General features: G+C 34.4%; 3 protein-coding genes across 6 annotated transcripts; 1 reads left to right on the forward strand and 2 right to left on the reverse strand.

Annotated features, from left to right (window-relative positions):
• Positions 1-469: 469 nt before the first annotated feature.
• LOC118033393 (small ribosomal subunit protein eS19x) lies at positions 470-2,218 on the forward strand. Its single transcript, XM_035038359.2, has 4 exons — positions 470-641; positions 1,258-1,348; positions 1,456-1,639; positions 1,938-2,218. The coding sequence occupies exons 1-4, from the start codon at positions 558-560 to the stop codon at positions 2,008-2,010; spliced, it is 432 nt and encodes a 143-aa protein (XP_034894250.1). The 5' UTR covers positions 470-557; the 3' UTR covers positions 2,011-2,218.
• Positions 2,219-5,127: 2,909 nt separating this feature from the next.
• On the reverse strand, positions 5,128-11,196 carry LOC118033392 (uncharacterized). 4 transcript variants are annotated; one of them, XM_035038356.2, is made up of 6 exons: positions 11,005-11,195; positions 7,128-10,931; positions 6,865-6,913; positions 6,506-6,753; positions 6,068-6,175; positions 5,128-5,577 (listed from the first exon to the last, which is right to left on the reverse strand). In XM_035038356.2, exons 2-6 carry the CDS (start codon positions 10,655-10,657, stop codon positions 5,355-5,357), a joined length of 4,158 nt encoding a protein of 1,385 aa, XP_034894247.1. In that variant the 5' UTR covers positions 10,658-10,931; positions 11,005-11,195; the 3' UTR covers positions 5,128-5,354. The 4 variants fall into 4 exon arrangements, with proteins under 4 accessions (XP_034894247.1, XP_034894248.1, XP_034894246.1 ...); XM_035038357.2 differs by having other exon boundaries at positions 7,128-9,934; positions 10,049-11,195; XM_035038355.2 differs by having other exon boundaries at positions 7,128-11,195.
• A 5,033-nt stretch (positions 11,197-16,229) lies between these two features.
• LOC118033391 (protein Asterix) lies at positions 16,230-19,886 on the reverse strand. Its single transcript, XM_035038354.1, has 3 exons — positions 19,527-19,886; positions 19,309-19,409; positions 16,230-16,596 (listed from the first exon to the last, which is right to left on the reverse strand). The coding sequence occupies exons 1-3, from the start codon at positions 19,683-19,685 to the stop codon at positions 16,533-16,535; spliced, it is 324 nt and encodes a 107-aa protein (XP_034894245.1). The 5' UTR covers positions 19,686-19,886; the 3' UTR covers positions 16,230-16,532.
• Between the last annotated feature and the right edge of the window lie 678 nt (positions 19,887-20,564).

Raw genomic sequence — 20,564 nt, forward strand, 5'->3', positions numbered from 1 at the left:
CTCCATAGCGAATCAATACTAATTTTTATTTTAAATATAAAAAACACGTGTTTGTCACATGTCCATATAGTTAAATGTTCCCCATTTACATACATACATACATACACACACACATACATACACACACACACATATACAATAAAATAAATAAGTATATGTTTTCTTTTTTTGTAAAGCGATAAAATGACTAAGGTCTAAGGCTTTTTATAAAAGGACAAGGAGAGCATGCGATATAAACGTGACATAATGGGCGGGTGAGAATTAGGATAGTATATGGAAATAATTTTGGTGAGATAAATCCAATAAAAAATACTATTTTAATAAATATTTGTATTTTAATATATTTGATATGCACAAAATTATTTATAAATAAATGGAATGGCAATGCACGTGATTTGACAAAACAGTAATGGGCAAAACAGTAAATAAAAAAATCGAGTGTGTTAGTGAAAAGCCCTAGATCGTAAAACCCCCAGCGTCTCGTTTAGCTCACGCTCGCTTCTCTGTTTTTGGAGCTTCCGCGGTGCAGCGGGAAAGAACGGAAGGGAAAAAAAAAAATGGAGGCAGCGAGGACAGTGAAGGACGTCTCTCCTCACGAGTTCGTCAAGGCCTACGCCGCTCACCTCAAACGCTCTGGCAAGGTAGTTTTCACATTTATCTAGCCTTGAACTAAATCCCTTTTGGACCTGTAATGAGCTATTGTTGCTTGTCTGCACGGATGGCTCGATCCCTCTTCCCTGGGAAGCTATTTATAAATTTGGTTTAGTTTGGAATTGTTTTTCCTTTTAGTGTAGTTTTTTAAACTGTTTAAGTTGTCTGATAGGTCTAGTTTCTATTATCAATTCCTTTGCCTGCATCTTTAACCTGGTCAATATCCATGATATGACTAGTGGCATGCAGGGCATGGATCGTTATGAGTTTTCCATGTAATCTATTCCTCATGAGTTGCGCAATTAGAAAAGGTGGTGATGTACTTTGTTGCTGACATTTACTGGTATCATCTCCACAATGGATGCTATCGAAGTGAACGTTTTAATTCTCCCAGTTGTTTGAGGTGTAGGATTTAGTTTTGATGCATGACTTCCTCTTTTCTGCAGAATGCTGCTTCTTATTTGCCAATGCTTCTTCTATCTTAAAAAGTTTTATAATTCTGTCTTCATCAGTATTTACTTGTTGCCATATTTTATTTAAACTTTTCACCATGGTAGGCATTCTGAGTTTTTTCTTACGTTTTTATATCTCTTTGTCTTAAAATAGGTGGAGCTTCCTCCATGGACTGATATTGTTAAGACTGGCACACTGAAGGAACTTGCTCCATATGACCCGGACTGGTATTATATAAGGGCTGGTACGTGTATTCTATTTTTCTCTCATTCATGCCTTTATGCATGTGTTGCACACTCTTGTACCATTATATAGATCTTCTATCCTTATTTGATTGAAGTGGCATTGCAGCTTCTATGGCAAGGAAAATATATTTGAGGGGGGGTCTAGGTGTTGGTGCCTTCAAGAGGATATATGGAGGGAGCAAAAGGAATGGCAGTCGCCCACCACATTTCTGCAAGAGCAGTGGTTCTATTGCTCGTCACATTCTTCAACAATTGCAGAACATGAACATTGTTGACCTTGACCTGAAGGGGTTAGTCTATCAGTCTCCTGTATAGTTTTCCAGAGTCACTGAATCATCAACTGGATTCTTATTTTGTTTTTTATTTTTCAAGTTCATCAGCCTTAGGACTGCCCTTTTCCTTTTATGGTTTTTTTCACTTAGTAGTTCCTATCAATTAAACAAATAGTTCCTAAGAAACTTGTGCGTTCAAGTATTGTTTAAGAATCTCGTCCACAGCTCCTCATTCCCACCCCATCCTTTTTCCTTTTCCTTTTTTGTTCCCCGTTGATTATGGTGTGTTAACAACAACTTTGTTTTTCTGTGCCAGTGGGAGAAAAATTACATCCAGTGGCCAGCGGGATCTTGACCAGGTGGCTGGACGAATTGCAATTGCTTGCTGAGAGGTTAGTTTGGGCTTTGCTAAGGAGGGGGAACAGATCAGAACTATTTGGAAACTAGTTGCTTGAATGAGAGTAGATATAGAGAAGACTATTAATTCATTGTCTTGTTTTTCCTGACGCTTTTGGGGTTTATTTGTAATGGGCTTGGGGTTTTAATCTTTTTTTCTTAACAATTAATTGGATTTATTGGCCATAGACTTTTGCTTTCTCTTTTCATTGTGTCAATTTGCAATTTGCAGTAGCTTTTCTTGAATTTTTTTATGCTTCATAGCCACTTGCAATTTACATCAAATACCACCTAAGACGAATAATTCGAAGATAAACAAAGACTAGACTGCTAGAAAATAATCAAGCCAATTATCACACAAAGATTTAGAGAAATGAATAGAAATTTTATACAAGTTTATCTCAGGTTTTTGGACGGGAAGAGTTATTCTAAGTGAATCCTATTAAGAAAACAAATGTAAATAGAAATCTTAGAGAGTTAGAGAGGTTGAGAGTTTAAAAAAAATGAGAGGAAGCTGGAAATTTAGAAGAGGATGAGATTCTTTGGAATCTTTGTAAGGAGTAAAATTAGCAACGGCAAGGAACTTAGTAATTACATTTCTTTCTTGTTTTGTGAAAAGAGAAAGCAAACCTCTAAATTTTTAAATTTCTAGGGTTTTTGTAAATAAATATGATAATTAATCAATACTTTGGTTACTGTGGTATGAGAAATGCTGTAATAGAAAGTAATTTGGAATAAATTGAAATTAATTTTGGGAATTTAATCCCTATTGAGGCCATCAAGGGTTTGTGACAATTTGATAAAATTATGTGATATGGATGATTTTAATGATATTAGGAATGTTGGATATTGGTTTTAAATGTTTTAATATTATTCACTAAAAGTGTGCTTAGAATGATGAAAAATTAAAAATTTACTACGCTTGTGTTGGTTTAATATGTTTTGGAAGAGTGGAATGGGTAGAAAGTATGATTAAATTAAATTGTTTACATATGCTGTTATGCAAACTTTTTTTTTTATATTTATGGTCATGAGAAAAACATTTTTAATTCTTATTAAAAAACAAAATCATTTTTTCATCAGAAAAACAAAAACAACTTCATGAATCAAGAAAAAAAAAAACATTTTCCCTGTATTAAATTTATATCAATTTATATCGAAGATATTATTTTATTAGATATTGTTCAATTTAATATTTATTTTTGAATACAATTCTAGGAGTTTTTTTTTTTTTTTTTTATAATATTGGCAATCATTTGTTTAATTATTATACATGAAACTGTTATGCAATATATATATATTGTCATGAATATTCAATGAAAATAAAATTTAAGTCCTTGTATAAATTTTTATTTACTGAATTATACTTCTTATTAAAAAAAATTCATTTTTCATAAAAAACAAGATAAAAAAAACACTTTCCCCATAATTTTATTTGTTTTTTATACTAATATTATTTTTTGTATAATCATATAATTAATTAGAAAAGATTCATAAAACACGCAAGAATTATATTATTCTTTTCCTTTCTAATGCATTTGAGCAAAAATGATCAAAACATATATTTACTTTCTTTTACGATTCTAAAATTCATATAATATATGTATTTTCTCAATGCATTTCAAATTTAAATTCTTAATTTTGGTCAATTTTTAAAATAAATGATAAATAACTCACAAATATTATCAACTGAAAAACTTGAAAAAATCTTGATGTAAATTGATTCAGTCTAAGAGATAGTTTTCTTAATTTTCTTTACTCTTACATCTTACCAAAAAATATTAATCTAAAATAAAAACTTATAATATAAGCATTCAATTGATTTAAGTAAAATTTATTTACAACAAATTTATGTTAAAAAACTGTAATTCAAAGGAATTTCTATAAAGTTTCCAATGTCTTTGTTGTATATTGAGAAAGCATGGGAACAAAAGTATTGAACAAATCGAAGCATAACTAAGTACATAATTAGAAGGAATAAGGTCTCCGGATGAGCACTACCCTAAAAAGCACATTAACCAAAGGATGAAGAAAAAGATGACTCCATGCATTTGGAAAGACAATTGAGGAGAATCACATCTTGTAAAATTGAAAAGACAATTGTGGAGAATCATATCTTGTAAAATTGATCTCGGTGCCTAAATTCTGGGAAAAGAAGTGTGTGGCAAATCATGGGAAAACTCTTAACCACTTCGTACAGTTTGCAGTAATACTGAAAATTCAAGACTTGGACCATGACATTCATTCAAGACTCCAGGCATTTGGAAAGACAATTGTGGAGAATCAGAAGTATCTTGTAAAACTGATCTTGGTGCCTAATTTCTGGGAAAAGAAGTGTATGGCAAATCGTGGGAAAACTCCAACCACTTTGTACAGTTCACAGTAATATTGAAAATTCAAGACTTTGACCACGACATTCATTTACCTCCTCTTTCCAAACAATCCTTATTTCACCAATAGAAAGTAGAAACCAATTGCCAAAGCCTTAAGCAAGAACACAACTAAAATTTTCAACTATGTAAACATCATTATTAAATCAGACTGCAATTATTCTCCCCATTTACTACAAAAAATGACAGGGACCCTGATGCAGCCTTAAGCATGGGGCAAACTTGTAATTTCAGCAAATTTATTTCAAAGAGGAACAATTTATAGCCATTTAGGAAGCAACGGGTGTCTTACAGGAAAATTTATATTTCTTATTTAGGTATTTCTTTCCCAGTCAAAATAGGAATATTAATGTTTCTTGTTCAAGAATCAAACTCTAATTACGATTAGGAATAACTCAATCCTTATATGTGCATGCGCTTATATTTTTCGATTTCAGTAAAGAGTGAACTTCTATTGAATAAGTGCAGCCTTTGCTTAAATAATGAGGAAGTGTGATACTTCAATCAAGAAGTGATTACTTGAATCTAATAGTGTGAGGCTAGTAGCTTTCTACCCTGTTTTCTTTCTGATGTTTAATTTCAGACCTGTGTTTTCATTTATAAGTCCCTATAAGGACCACATTCTACAACCCTAGCCCTAAAAACAACCGATTTCATAAAGTTCCCTCAGACTTGTCCCGCTTAAGAACCCCAATGTCTCTCTACACATTCAACGAAGTATACAAGACCAGATCATATTTCTCAAGAATGAAATCAATGGCCTATAATAAGAGATCTAACAGCCTCCATTTTTTTAATGAGACATTAGCATCCAACCTCCTACATTCCTATTGCAAGGTCTATCTTGTAAGCAAGGGCCAGCATACAGCTTAGAAGAAGATCAATCAAAGAAGCACGCGGCGTATGGAGAAATTGGCCTCGAAGCGGGAAAATCAGATAATCAATTATCAAAGTGAAAGACATTGTACCCTGTCAGGAAGAAACCTAGGCATGGGTAGTGCAGTAACATATCTCTGCAGACAAGATTTGTGAGCATTTGCAGATGCATCTGAGGATGAGCTCTCAGTTTGACCCCGGCCATGGAACTTAGCAAAGCGATTGATAACAGAAAACCTCTCTAGATCTTGGCATTCCACTCTCAAGTCTGAAACTGATGTTCTTTTGTCCAGTCTGCATCATCATCAGCAGGCAAATAAAACTAATGAGTATATCTCTGCACCAAATATGTTTTATCATTGGACTTGTTATGCCAAGGATGATGCAAGCAAGCAAACTCTATATCCACATGATCAAGTTCCAGCAAACTCAATTGTTCTCGTTGTAATGAGTATATCTCTCTTAGAAACTTGTTTCTAGGCATAACATTCTAGACTTATCGAGCAAATCATTTCAGGTTTATTTATTTATACATGATTCCCATGTCATTCTTCTCAATAAAAAGCCAGTATCCTTATTGCAGAGAAATGTAAAAATACTAGAAGTTTCACAATTCATGAAACAACAGCAATGTTAGAATCCAAGAATCCAATAAGTAATATAGAGAAAGGATATGTTAAAACATGCCGGACATCAAAATTAAAAGTAAAACATCAAAGACAGGCAAAAAAAAGAATAAGTTAGCAAGCAATCAAATATTACCACCAAAGACACTGAAGTCTACCTCAACAAATCATTCTCCAGCTTCCTCGTCCTACTGATAAGGTCTTCTGTGACCTTTGAGAAGTACTGATCCCTATTCTTCTCTGATGTTTTTATCTTCTCGGGCAGGCTTAGGAGGAGGAAAAAACAAATAATTTTTTTACATTATCATATGGATTTAATGATATTTCCAACTTAAAACTATCAATCTTACTTCCAGTAAAAAGCATGCTTAGAAAACCAAATGGCATGTACCTAATTATGGACCGCAAAAATAGGTCCTTGAGTGAGAATTTAGAGGCAGCCCAATCCTTCAGCATTTTGCATGAAGTGGCTGCTCTTAAGACTCAAGCTGCACCTTTATGGTTGCAAGCCCAAGACATTTACCATGGTAGCAAATAATTGCTCCTAAAAGCATGCTAGAAAACTTTTAGATAATAATAATAAAAGTAATTCTTACAGGTCTCCACTGTCAGAAGGCAGAGAAGTATCACTTCCAGTACAAGAGAGTGTGCTGCATGCATCTCCTAGTGTTGATCTGGAAACAAAGAATGCAGCACTCTCATAATGTAAAATAGCATCTGCAGAAAGAATTGATGCCAGAGGAGGGTGGAGAAGTATCTGCATAAGCTGTGTAGTCAATATAAGCCTTCTCTTTGATCTATGGACCGGCAGTCCATCATCTACCATTTCATCGTCATCTTCCACCTGTAATCAGAAATGAAAAACATTTGCACACCAGGAAATTGTAAAACGCCTATGAGGAGAAAAATATAACAGATGAATATAGCTGGTAAACTGCTGTAGCTATGAGCACACCTTCTCAGTCAATCTATTTGCTGCCAGAGCCCAGACCACTTCTGCTGCACTGCAAACAACAAACTCTACATATGTTATAATCCCCAGGGAAAATAAAAATAAAAATAAAATGAATGAAACAATCAGCCCTGCAAATAATATCAAAGAAAATAGCAATGAATTTCTGCAGTGAAAAATATTAAAAACCCAAACATAAATAACTAAAAGGTGCATAAGTCTCATTAATAAAGATAGATAAGGCACTTATAGTTTATGCCAATCACCTGAGATTTTGAAGTCTTTGAGGACCCAGTGTCACTTCCTTATGCCATGGTACAAGCTTGGATATGGCACTTTTACGCTTCTTTGGTCTCATAACCAGCAAACTCACATCAGCAGAATCAGGCTGCAATGACTGAGGGGTGGAGAAATTCTCACAAGCTATTGATGAAGTGATTGAACTTTTTTGAATAATACCAAATTGACTAGCAGCAACAGCATTTCCTTGCTCAAGTAAATTATGAGCATGTGATCTTTCAGAAGGTCTTCCAGATGTGGAGGGCAGTTCTGAAGGCTTCATAGTGACAGCTTTTTGTGCATTATTCATTTGTAATATCTGTCCATTCTTAAAGGTTTCATAATGATCAAGCCAGGATGGAGCCATCTGGTTACTCATTTGAGAATGCTCATCTCTGACAGAAACTGCAGTATTGCTATTGGCGAAATGCTGAAAATCATTCCGACCAAATGCAAGCATATCATTAGAAAGTGCATTTGTGTCCTGATTATCAGCTGTTTTTGCTGAAAAGCTTAGCATCTTGGAATGTCCAGGGGGGGTTGAAGTGTGATTTGCTGGAGCATCTCTGACCATATTATTGTGCCTATAAAACTGCTGACCTCCCTGAGCAGCTACCAAATCAGCATCCACAGAACCATCAAGACTTTTAAATCTTTTCAAACTTCTATTAACATGTTCGACCTCCGCATTTTTCATTCCCTGCATTTGATGCAGCAGGGAGTAATTTTGATACAAAATATTATTGGGTTTCAAAGATCGGCCAAAAGCTTCAATTTGTTTCTGAGTACTGGTTAGGTTTGAAGCAGGTGTTTCAGTAAGATGATTCACAACAGATACTTTCTCATGTGAAGCACTCATTGTCTTCTGGGCTCGATCATTCTCAGGTAGAACTTGCTGCAAGTGGTCTCCTTTGGCTGGTTGCTCTTTCCCAACAAAACCATGTGACTTCATTGAACATTCACCAGATTCAGCTCGACTGCTCCCTCCATTTTGCATAATTTGGTCATCTAGCTTCTGTGGTTGAGAGGAAGTTATCCCTGAACTGTTATGTGATTGAATATTGGGTTTAAACATATTGGATCCAGTCTGAAACGACTGAGTGCCAAATGGATGTAGCTGAGTTGGAACACTGGTCCACAAAGTAGGTGGCATTTTTGAAGAAAAACCATCTTGTGATGAAGCATAACACTGAGGGGCTGGCGAAGCTTCCAGCACGGGGAATTGTTGAGCAGAATCTCTTGCATGGTTTTGGTCGTCATCACTTGGCTGGGGCATCTCGGTAGAAGAGGCAAAATCATTATGTGAAGTATGCCTGGATGTGTCAGGAACCAATGGCCCCGCTGATTGATTCAATTGATCTCTCTCAAAAGACTCTTCTGTGTGTTTTGGTTGAGAAGAAAATCTATCAAAAGATTCATTAACAGATTCACAGGCAGTTGCTCGTCCTCCTGTATCAGGCATATGCTGATTTGGAAGATGACTTTTCGAATAAGGAAAACCAGGGGGAAAGGCAGTAGAAAACTTTCCTTGGGCACTATTGCCAGCATGTACCAAGGTGCCAGGAGCAGTATTCCTCAAATGTCCATGAGATGTATCACGTGAAGGAGGTAAAGACTGAACAGAGGATGTAGGAGCCAACAATGCATGTCCCTTCTCCCCTGTATTTGAAATGACTTGAGTTGAATTGAGAGAATCAGTTGCTAGTGAGGGGCCGTGGGAAGAAAAGGCATGTTCTGGAATTAGCAATTGCTGGGATGGAGGAACTAGAGGATTGACCTGTGGGTTTCCAATTGCAGATCTTGCATGTTCCAATTCAGCAATTGAATTAGTCTTCCATATACCAGCACTGTCACCCATCACCTCAAACATAGGACCTTTTTTATCAACATTATGAGAATCTTGGAATGTGTTTTCATTTCCCTGGTTTTTGAAAGCAACAGTAGTTCTAGGAGACACGGAACCCATAAAGTTCCAGCCACATGGACTATTTAATGGTTGACCGTTGGAGCTATATGATTGCATGCCCTGTTGATTTGCCCAAGAACCTGGAATGCTTTTAGCATTTGATCCTGCATCAGTAGAATGAGTAGCTTTTCCATAAAAATGACTGCCTTCAACAGCTGCTTTTTGCATGAGGCTCGTATCAGACCACTTGGTTCCATCTTCCGGAAACTGCTGAATATGTCTATGAGGAGAAACAGACTGCAACCTCTCCATGCGTTCATGTGAAGTGTTGACTCCAGATTGCTGAGCCGCCCCTGGGATATTATGATAATTCATGCCTGTATTGGCATCATGAGACAAAGGCAAGGGTTGAGAGTTCAAGGAAGATGCAGACTGCAAGCTATTACCATCCCAATTTGACTGATGTTTGCTACTAGCATTCAGGGAGGGAGTCTGCTGATTATCAGCTGGAGGTTCACTATTTATAAAAGTCAGACCACTCCACTCTTCTTGAAGCCCTGTATCGCCACTAGAAGTTTCTGCTACAGCAGATTGCATAAGAGCACTCCAACTCCCACTTTGCACAGAAGGCAATGAACAGAAGAAGTCTGTATCATCCAACATGTTGCAACCTCCAGAACCCCGGTTGGTACCCCTGCCAAAGGCATCCCACAAATTATCATCTGAACCAAACAAAATCTTTGCCTCAGTTGGATCTAGGGTAGCCACATCCTGGGAAGGAGCAACCTGTATCGCTGTTTCCTCTTGTGATGTTTCTGATACACCACCCAGGTCTTGCTTAGTGCAAATTTCTTGCTGTGGCCCATCGCTTTGCTGGGGATTCAATAGCTGCAAGTTTTCCAAATTAAATCCAGTATTTATACCCTGACCATCAGAAGAAGCAATCATGTTTTTCCCCTGATATCCCAGTCTAGAAACCAAAGGTCCATCCTGCACACTAACCTGCTTTGGAAATCCAGTATACTGATTGCTTGTTAAGGAATCACTGCTGCTTGATATCTGCTGCATTGACGGCTTATCCATTTGGACAGGAGGATACTGGCTTGGAGTGACTCTTGTTCCAGGGACAGGGACACCATAAAGAGATTGATCAACCGGCTGAGGCACCATACCCATCAAGTTTGGTGTTCCCTCGTTCTCCTGAGGGGAAAACACGTGTCCTCTAAAGGATCCTTGCATAACTGGCGAAGCACCTGGCTGTGGCCAGCTTGTGTTAGCTTCCATGAGCTCAGATTGCCATGAATAATTAGATGTTTCATGAATAGGATTGCCATTGATCAAAGCCTGTGAGGGATTGGCAGCTGCCTGTTTTGCAAAAGCAGCAACTTGATTAATTGAATTCAGCTTCCTTGCTTCTTGTTGCTTCTGAAGTTGTTGCTGCCTCTGCATTTCTTGCATTTGCTTAAGCATAAACTGTTGCTGTAATAGCTGCATGTCACTAATCCCAGACTGCTGTCTCGGCAAAGATTGCAGCATGCCAGGATGCTGGCTACTAATTTGCTGCAGACCTCCGAAAAAATCATAATTCACTGGAGACTCATTAAAGTCCATTTTGACTGAGTTTTTCTTGCGAATTCAGGACCAAACATTCAAAGCCAAAGAAGAAAGCAGATAAATGTATAAAAGAATACATAAGCCAGTGAAAATGAAACACACACACACAAAACCTTTCCTTCTCTTTCTATCAACAACCTAATACAACTTAAAATCTCACATTTTACAAGCAAGTTCACAAAAGATCAAGAAACACCAAACTCAACAAATCCCAAGATAGTCTCTTTTTACCACAAAACAACGAAGCAAGTAGCAACACACTTGTCCATTCCTACAGCACCAACAACTAAGCTTAGAATTTAAGAGAGATAAAATTAGGGTTTCTAGAGAGAATTTGGACTCACGGATTCACTTTGACGCCTCAATTTGAGCTCCAAATGGAACGATCCTCTATACAATTGAAATCTCTAAAATTTTTAATTTAGGGTTTTGAATCGAATGATAGACCGATGTTAGGTTTGGTGTGTCCCGAGCTGAGGGCTAAAGTGTAAAAGGGAAAGGAAAAGCGTTTTTCTGGAGAGGGTAAAAGGAGAAGCATGTGGAAATGGTTGAGGGTAGAGGGGTAGTTTAGGTGGCGCTGCAATTAAAATCCGCCATGTGGCAAAAAATAAAATAAAAATCAGACAGAAACCACATTAGTTGACTGTTTTGCTAAATTTGGTCCATTTATCTTGACTGGTCATTTCATGAAGATTTTGGTATCAGAAGATTATTGTATTGTAATTCTATTATAAATTTTTTTGAACCGCCCCAAAAAATATAAATTATTAGTTAGATTACATTTCGGGTATTTATAAAAAAAGTATTAATAAATGGTAATGAAAAAATATCTTTTAAAATTGAAGCAAGTAATAAATTTTATTTATTCTAAAATAAAGTTTATCATTTTCACTGTATGATACAAGATTTGATATAATTAAAAAATAAAATACATAAAACAATAATGTATGCTTCTACAGCACACCAAAAAACCCAACAATAAATACACTACCATAAAAGTCTCAGGATTCATTATATAAAAATGGATAAGTGTTTCTAAATTTATTTTTTATGCAAAAGTGAGGAAAACGACACTGTTCTTTCATTGGTTATATTACATCAACATGCATATTGTCATGAGCCTATCAAGCATGTTAGATCCATGATATTTTTAAATTTTTTTTTTTTTTTTTTTTTTAAGTTTTTATAGTTTTTAATTTTACCCTTCAAATTAAATTTATAGTTTTTTTTCAATAACAATAATATTTTTTTTTCAAATTTATTAATAATATTAACAATAACAACAACAACACCAATAATAATATATATTTTTTAATTTTATCTTTCAAATCAAATGTATGATTTTTTTATAGTAATATTTTTTTTTTCAAATTGATTTATAATTATATTAATAATAATAATAATGAATATAATAATATTTATAATATTAATAATAATATTAAACATGTCAAACTCACGTTGGTTGAGTCTGACAACCATATCAAACTCAAGGTACTTTTTAATTCAGTCCTTATACTTTTGATTTTTTTTTTATTTTTTCCCTTGATTTTTGTTTAAATTTCTAATAGTTTTTAATTTTACCCTTCAAATAAAATTTATGATTTTTTTTCCAATAGTAATGATTTTTTTTAAATTTTATTAATATATTAACAACAACAACAATAATTAATTTTACCCTTCAAATTAAATTTATGATTTTTTATAGTAATAATATTTTTTAAAAAAATTAATAATAATATAATAATAATTTAGAATATATAATAATATTAAACATGTCTGGCCTAAATTTAAATGGTTTGACAACCATGCCAGATCCATGTTGGTTGGGTTTAGCAAGCATGACAAACTCACTTTCTTTCCCCTCTTTTCTTCTTCTTGTTTTTTTTTCCTCTCTACCCCCCTCAAAAATCACACTTACCATTCAAGATTTCAAAGTTGTTCTCTTAGTTATTGATATTTTAATTTTGATCCTTATTATTTTGATTTTGATTTTTTTTTATTCTTGATCATTTTATAAAAAACAATGGAAAAAGATATAGAAAATAAGAAGATACTTGTTAAACTTAGAAATCAAAATTTGAACAGTTAGTATTTCAATTTTTCCACTAAGATTTGGACTTTAAAATGACAAATGAGATAATTTTGCCAACCTTGCTTAAATCACAGTTCAAAATGCTAGAGATGGAATAAAAACCAATGAAGGGCCTAAATTGAAATCAACAAGATAAGTTTTGTGCTATTAAAAATTGTGAATTTTGGTATATAAATAGCAAACCTTGGTTTAGTTGTACTCATCAAAGTTATAGACCTATGTTTTAACATTCCAAAAATAAAAACCTCGCATAAAGCCGGGTTGTTTGTTACATAATTAAGAAGTTTACCGAATATGAGTTTAGATACACGGTAATAAAAAAGTTTTGTTGTGCGCTGATATGGGTGGCAAAAAGATTGTGACATTTTATGTTGTATCACCCCACTTAGTTGATTTTAAAAATGGATCCATTGAGATATATCTGTACCAAGCCCTATCTCTCAAGCTGAATTGCAAGGTGACATGTTTTGTTGGCAGAACACGATATAGTGTACATGATGAGAAAGACCATAAAAGAAAATGCAACTGCTAACCACCTAGCCGATAATACTGTTAAAGATTATAAGACATTGTATTTTGATTTCTCTAATGAAAATGTACTAACAATAGAGGAAGAAGAAAATAAGTCAAATCGATGGACCACATTTTTCGATGGAACGATGAATGTATACGGTAATGAGGCCAAAGAATAATAAACTCTCCTAACAAAAAAAAGTATTCGGTTTTAGTTAAACTGAACTTTGAATGCACAAACAATACAGTTGAGTATGAGAGAGAGGGAGAGAGGTGTTGCAAGGGAGAAAAACTTCTTCTTCCCTTGCTTGTACGCATCCAGGTGAAGAAGAAGCACGATGTCGTTCAAAACGACACTGTTCAATGCCTCTCTCTTTTGATTTATTCAATTTAGCCCCTGATTCGGTCAATTTTAATTCCTCTATTTATGCATCTTTTCCAGTTTGGTCTTTAGTTTTGAATTTATTTAATCAAGTCTTTAATTGGCTATCAAACTTCAATATTTATACAATTAAGCCCATGATTTGATCAAATCAACTCTTAAAAATTATAATTTGACCCCTAAACTTTAATTTCTTCCGATTAAAGTCTAAATTGACTTAAAAAATAATATTTTTTTTACAATCAAACTCTCCATAAATTTAATTAAACCTTCAATAAAATTTAGTTAAGTTTATAAACATTTGATTTTGAACTTTTCTTTCTTAAATTGAATGTTTTTTGTCAACGGGGTTCTCATTAATAAAAAATATACTGTCAAATTTCAATCTTTGTATTTTTAAACTTTCTCAACCAATTTTTGATAATTTTCTAGGTGCTCTGACATCCTCTTCTCACTATTATTATTTTTTATTTTTCTTCGGAACATTTTTTTTGACTTTTTTGTATTTGTTTCTTTTTATGTGGGGATCCAAAAATAGATAACAACACCTCCTTTGCAATGTTTTATAGTTGTGAGTGTGCTACCTCATTTTATCTAGTTTATTTCATTATTCATGCGTTTTTTTTTGTGAAAAGTCATTTATTTTCTCTCTTGAACATTTTATGTGTCATCATTTGCCTTTTCCCTGCTCTTCTTTTTGAGGTGGTTTTTGCATTTTGTGTTATGTTGATTCCACTTTTTGTTTGTTGGTTTCGTTACGTTCTTTTATTTTATTTTATTTTGTTATGGAAAGTCATTTATTTTCTCTCTTTAACATTTTATGTATCATCATTTGCCTTTTCTCAACTCTTCTCTTAAGGTGATTTTTGTATTTTGTGTTATGTTGATTCACTCTTTGTTTGTTGGTTTCATTATGTTTTTCAATCTTGGCTAGGATGAAATTTGAGAGTAAATTGAAGAGCCGTCAAAGAATTGAAGGCCAAATGAAAAAAAAAAAAAGTTTGAATCTAATACTAAATTGAAATGGCATCAAAGAATCGCAGGTTAAAAAATATTAAAAAAAAAAATTGTCATACACTAGCAAGTGAGGAAGCTGCCACATTGAGGTGACACATGCAACTTCTTTGGAGCTTCAATGGTAGTATTTTTTGATATTGTTGAATCATCTTGTCAAGGACTTCACCATAAAGCGATGTGTGTCAACAGTGAAGCTCTGACATGACTCCAAATAATCTTGTCATCTTCTCTCTTTTTTTTTACTATATATTTCCTTTTTCATTCCCTTAATTTGTGAGCAACAACTGAAAAAAGAAGAAGGAATTATTGTGATTTATAGTGTTTTGTATGCACAATGAAAAAATCATTAGTTTTAGTTTATTTTATAATTATGATTTGTAATGTGATGTACTTATTACTAAAGTGCACGACACACTAATTTGTTTAACCACACTACCTTTTGAATTTTTCAAAAATACACTTAGTTTTGATAATATGCACCCGTATGTCCAGAGAACAAGGTACCTTCAAAACTAAGTTCTGCTAGATAATGACTCTGAATAATATAAGTTTTTTTTCTTTTTCTTTTTTCCAAGTGCTGCGATGGAAGCTGGTTCCGAACTGTAGGGTAATGTCTCTCTAACGCCTTAGCTTTTATGTTGAGCTGGGGTGTTGACATCCTTTCATAATTCACTTGCATCATTTTGAACGAGATGGATTACCAAAAGTTCAACACCCTTTAATTTAATCATGTCATCTCTACAACAAAATCGATGGTGAATACACAAGCTTGAAAAATCATAGATATCAAAGCAATTGGTGATGGTGTAAGAGGATAGCTAGAGTTAAAGAGGATGGAGAGGAGATGATATGGCTTAAATGACAATCTTAGTGGATTGAGGGACAACTTCATACTAAATGTCAGAAAAATCTGGAAGTTGTGTGGTTAGATAAATTAGTGTTTAAGCAATTTGGCTAGGTTTTAGTGGGTTCCGATCAGGTTTAAGCTGGTGCCCATCAGGTTTCAGGCCCTAAAACCAAACTGCTCCCGACGACAGATCTCTTCTCTCAAGATAAAGAGAGTTCCAGAAGCATACCCACATCACTTCATGTATCCCTTGAAGGTCTGTGCTTCCTCGGTTTCATGATTTCAGCAAGACATGAGCATGTTGGCATGCAAGCTTGCAGCGTATCTCAGGCCATATCGATCCTGCACTGCCCAAAAGTGCCATGTGGGCATGCAATAAATAGAACGAAGCAGTTACTAGGGTTCTAGCGACAACCTATGATCATCAAAGTTTCATTTTACGACCCAGAGCACAATTCTATTATAACAGAAGACCCCTCTCACTGTCAAGGATTTTTTTTGTCTTCTGCAATCCCACAACAGCTGCTTGGTAGCCAGGAGAGCATATCGTGGATGCCTGATAGAATCCAAATACAAAATGTCTGGCGAGTTTAATACCCAGAGCCTGTTGTGGTGAGGAGCCATTCCTTCAGAACTTATTAAAGATGAGTGAAGTTACATTGCATCTCCCCTTGATTTGATTAACCATAAAAGAAGTTCAAAAAGACTAGATAGCATGTGGCCACGAAAATCGAAATAGCAAATCAAAGCGATTGGTAAAGTGATTAAACACGTTTCTTTGATTACAGAAAACAAAACAAAGCTGCTCAAACAAATCAGAATAATAGGTGGACATGATAGAGAAGTTGCAAACCCAGGAAAAAGATAAGAAATTATCCTCACCAAAGTTGGGAACATTTAGCTTCTCTTTAAATCCATTTGTCAAATTTGACAACAACCAATTATAATAATTTTCCAACAAAAAACGACCATCCTACTTTCACCATTACTCTTTTAGTCTCTGATTGAAAGAATCTCCCTCTCAACTTTGTGAGCCAGGTCGAGCTGGACCCAAGTAATTTGTAACCAATCCCATGATTGCAAACCTAGTTTTCAAACATGTTAGAAACCAGTAAGTAAAATAAAAAAGGAAAATCAAATCCTTTCAGAATACAACTCAGTGTCTTGTACTGCTGGATCTATGCTAACAGAAGAAGGTTATCATATAAACACACACACAGAGATATATAGAAAAAGAGAGGACTTGAAAACTCATTGAACCCCGTCACATGCAGTTTAATTCTATTTTCTGACAACATAGAATTCTAAATAGTTGTTGATAGAGTGAAAGCCCAATAATAGCTTTTTGTAATAACTCACCACTCACAAAAACAGCTGTACCATTGCAGGTATCCAATTCTTCAACACTCATACATGAGAACCCTTGTTTTCTTCACTTATTAAATAAAATCACCAAGAAGCTCAAAATCAGGAGTCCCTCCCTTGAACCACATTATGCTCTTTCAAAGTGTTCAATTATGGAAAAGTGCAGGCAAGATAAGAAACAACCAAAATAGAGTACATGGTGAAGCAAAGTAGAGTTAAAGGGGCTCCCAGAATTACATTCTGATAAACTCTGATTATAATCGACAACAACTACTTCATCCTAGTGAAACTAGAAGACCCTTTCCAGAGGTTAGACATGGTATGGTTGTTATTTTCTAGCATCTAAGGGCTAATCTGGGGATGCTCGGAACATCTAATCTAAGAGGACCATAAGGTTATTTCATTTGAAAATTGAAGATTTTAGGTCAGAACATCCACTTATATACATCCAGGTAATTAGTAATTTATGCTCAAACATAAAAGTTCATGATTTTATTTAAAATAGCACAGTTGCAGTTGAACAATAACAATTGTACTCCTAAACTTAAAAAAAATGTAGTCAGAGTAGAAGTATTGAATTGAAAATCAATTTGGAGCACATTTAACCCATTAAACACAAACCAAATTATAGATCACAGTATTAAAACTTCTCCTATTTTACCTCAAATTATACATGAAACAATAAAAGTAAAGGCACACAATGAGACAATAGAGCAGTGACATAAAAACCTTGCAAAATTCTACTTATCATCTTCCAGAAAAAGAAATGTATCATCCTCAAGTCATAACGGATAATAGAAATAATCTGAAAGCACCTGCATCCCCGTTATGATACATCTCCCGCCACTACCAATCTACTAAGAACATATAAAAACAAAAACTTGGATTGTGTTTACTATCAGAAAATAGCTTCTTTTTGTTTCCATCTCTAGTTTTCATATTTATTGTGAAAAGATCTTTCCATGTTACATTAAGAAAACATGTTTACTAAATACAAATTTGCCAAAATAGAAAACAAGGGCTTTGTTCGACTTAAATTGAAAAAAAAAAAATTACCATAAAATATTATGTGCACAAAGACCATTATTTTTTACAGAGGAGGATTTTGAAAATAACTTTTTAATGTTTTTCAATTTTCTAGAGAAAATAATTTTCATTTTCAATTAGTTAATGCGAAATTCTTTAGTTTTATGTTCCATACATATTTTTTCTAGAAAACTAAAAACTTGAGTAAACCCAACCTTGGACACTCCATTTAGAATCACCATCAATGCCACAGGGCAACAACCATTAATCCACTTTCTCCACTTACACCAAAGCCCTTTCTCTCCAAAAGCTATTAAAGAAAATAATTATTTGATCAGTTCATGAGCCTTCTCGAAGTCTAGTATAAAAAACACAAGAGTGTTCTTACACAAGAAACAATTGCATTCAAAACAACAAAGCTCTGGTATCCCAATCCAACATGTCCAGTTCAAACTTCTACGAGCACTAGCTGACTAAGCTCAGGAGCAAAAACATCTAAGATATCCCATTTCCCTTTGAAGTCCTTGAATTCAAGCAATGTCGAAGGACACTATAGGTTCGAACTGCTAATTCTCAACAGAACAATGCTTACAGTCCTACAGTGACACCAATCTATGATTAGTAACCTTTCAAAAATCTTGCCAGGATAATCCCCTTATCCCTTTCACAATGGTTAGTTCCATAGGTTATAGATATGAGAATCAACAGGGGTATATTCTTACCAATTAGACTAGTGCAAGAACTCTTCTTGTAAAACCCAGTATCTATAACTAGTTTTGCTTTGAAAACCAACCATGCATCCAAAGTTGGGTTCTTAGATAAATTAAGATCATCTTTTGGTAAGAGAGCTCTTTCAGACCCAACAAGCATTTTTGGAGTTTCTCTCGTGAAAGAAATTAATTGATGCAAAAGCGCAAGGTTCTCTTACTCAGATTATGTGATCCAAGGACTTAACACTGTTTTAGAATTTTTGACTTGGCAAATTGAAACAACCAAGGCAGAACTTAAAGCTACAAAGCATATCTAAAAATTAAGAGAATCAAATCAGATGACTTGCATAACTTTTACAGAAACACACCAGCTTGACTTGACCACTTCATGATAAAATGGTAGGAGTGTGTTCCTTTTTCAGATAAATATCAATGCCTGACTAGTAGACAAACCCATGACCTTAAAAAGGCTTACTTCCTTGCCCCCCTACAATTTGGAAAAGATCTCCAAGAATATGATAATGACACTGACTAGCATTTAATGACCTTCATAAATGCTATGTATTAGACTTGCTCGATCTTTATATCTATCTATCTATAAACAGGACAAAGTAAAAAAAAATAAAAAAAATCTAGTCCTTAACTCGGGAAAATCACATAATCTAAACAACAGGATAAAATCAAGGGTGAACTTACATGGATGCCATGGAAATCTGCTTAAGATCATTTTCCATATTCCTCATGTTTGAGAGAGATTGGGCACAGAATATGAGAGCAAGCCACGAGCACAGCTTGTACTGCCACCCAGTCAGCACCAAACATCAATCAACTTGTTAGTCGTAGTATTAGATGATTAGATTAGATTGGATTAGATTAAAAATGTGCTGAATAAATAAATGAATTTAATTAATTACCCTAAACATGACGCCTGCCACGCCGAGAATAACCGCAATGAAACCTGAGTAATCAACGGGTAGATCCTGCGGTGAAACCATCGGTGCAACAAACGGTTTCGCGGCCGATGGCTGCCGTGGATCGTTCGCCGAAGTCGAGTTGTTGTTGTGCGATGACATCTGTCTCTTTCTCGATCTAGAGAAACAAATTATCAATGAGTTGATTACTGTGTTTACGATTTATGTAGACGGAAGGGGTAAATTGATGAGGTAATCGAATTACAGCCACATCATCTGAAGGTCTCTTCAGAATCTCAGATTTAATGTGTTTGTTGAGAGTGTTTTCTAGTTCGGCCTGATTCATTAACCGAGGCCTAGCAAAGATCAGGACAGTGAAAAAACCGGATTTTTTTTCTTGGAACGACGTAGTTTTAAAAGCTTTTGTTTAAGGAAAAAAATATCAAAGGTTAACTTGGATGAACTAATCTGACACATGATTCAAGACCACCTAGTACAAATTTAACTAACTTTTTAAATGATTTTAAAAAAATTTTAAAAAGAAAAAAAAAGGTTTTTTAATGCATTTCTTTATCTTGATTATAGTTGTCAAAGCCTAGAATTTTTCGTAAAAAGGATTGTGCTTGACAAACAAAAAAAGAGGGGTTTCATTTATTACATCTACCCAAATTAATTATTTTTTTATCAAAATCATTTTATTTTATTTTTTAAAAAATATTTCTTGGTGCTAATCCGCTTGAGTTTGAATCGGGTTTAATTGGGTCAATCACATATCAACTAGTCAGGTTAATTGTATTTGTCCGAGTCAATATCATTTCTTATTCAGGCCTCATTTGTTTACTGGAAAGTAGTTTTTTTGTTTAAAAGTGAATTCCAGGAAAGTGAATTATTTTTCAATGTTTGGTAGTGTAATGAAAAATAAGTTGGAAAATACTTTCCAGTGTTTGGTTATTTCATAGAAAATGAGATGGAAAATAACTTATTAATGTTTTATTTTTTTCAAGTTTATTAAAATAACGAGAAACAAATCTTACAAATTAA

This window comes from Populus alba, chromosome 15 (genome assembly GCF_005239225.2).
Source record: "Populus alba chromosome 15, ASM523922v2, whole genome shotgun sequence".
NCBI lineage: Eukaryota > Viridiplantae > Streptophyta > Magnoliopsida > Malpighiales > Salicaceae > Populus > Populus alba.

What these genes read in the sequence shown, in the direction of transcription:
- LOC118033393 (XM_035038359.2), top strand. Translation starts at nt 558, where the DNA reads ATGGAGGCAGCGAGGACAGTGAAGGACGTCTCTCCTCACGAGTTCGTC. An exon ending in CTGGTATTATATAAGGGCTG is followed by an intron (nt 1,349 to 1,455) that starts GTACGTGTATTC and finishes GTGGCATTGCAG; the next exon opens with CTTCTATGGCAAGGAAAATA. An exon ending in GTTGACCTTGACCTGAAGGG is followed by an intron (nt 1,640 to 1,937) that starts GTTAGTCTATCA and finishes TTTCTGTGCCAG; the next exon opens with TGGGAGAAAAATTACATCCA.
- LOC118033392 (XM_035038356.2), bottom strand. Translation starts at nt 10,657, where the DNA reads ATGGACTTTAATGAGTCTCCAGTGAATTATGATTTTTTCGGAGGTCTG. An exon ending in CAAAGACTTCAAAATCTCAG is followed by an intron (nt 6,914 to 7,127) that starts GTGATTGGCATA and finishes TGTTGTTTGCAG; the next exon opens with TGCAGCAGAAGTGGTCTGGG. An exon ending in CTGGAGAATGATTTGTTGAG is followed by an intron (nt 5,578 to 6,067) that starts GTAGACTTCAGT and finishes ATGATGATGCAG; the next exon opens with ACTGGACAAAAGAACATCAG.
- LOC118033391 (XM_035038354.1), bottom strand. Translation starts at nt 19,685, where the DNA reads ATGTCATCGCACAACAACAACTCGACTTCGGCGAACGATCCACGGCAG. An exon ending in TGGCAGGCGTCATGTTTAGG is followed by an intron (nt 19,410 to 19,526) that starts GTAATTAATTAA and finishes ACTGGGTGGCAG; the next exon opens with TACAAGCTGTGCTCGTGGCT. An exon ending in CAGATTTCCATGGCATCCAT is followed by an intron (nt 16,597 to 19,308) that starts GTAAGTTCACCC and finishes TTTGAAAACTAG; the next exon opens with GTTTGCAATCATGGGATTGG.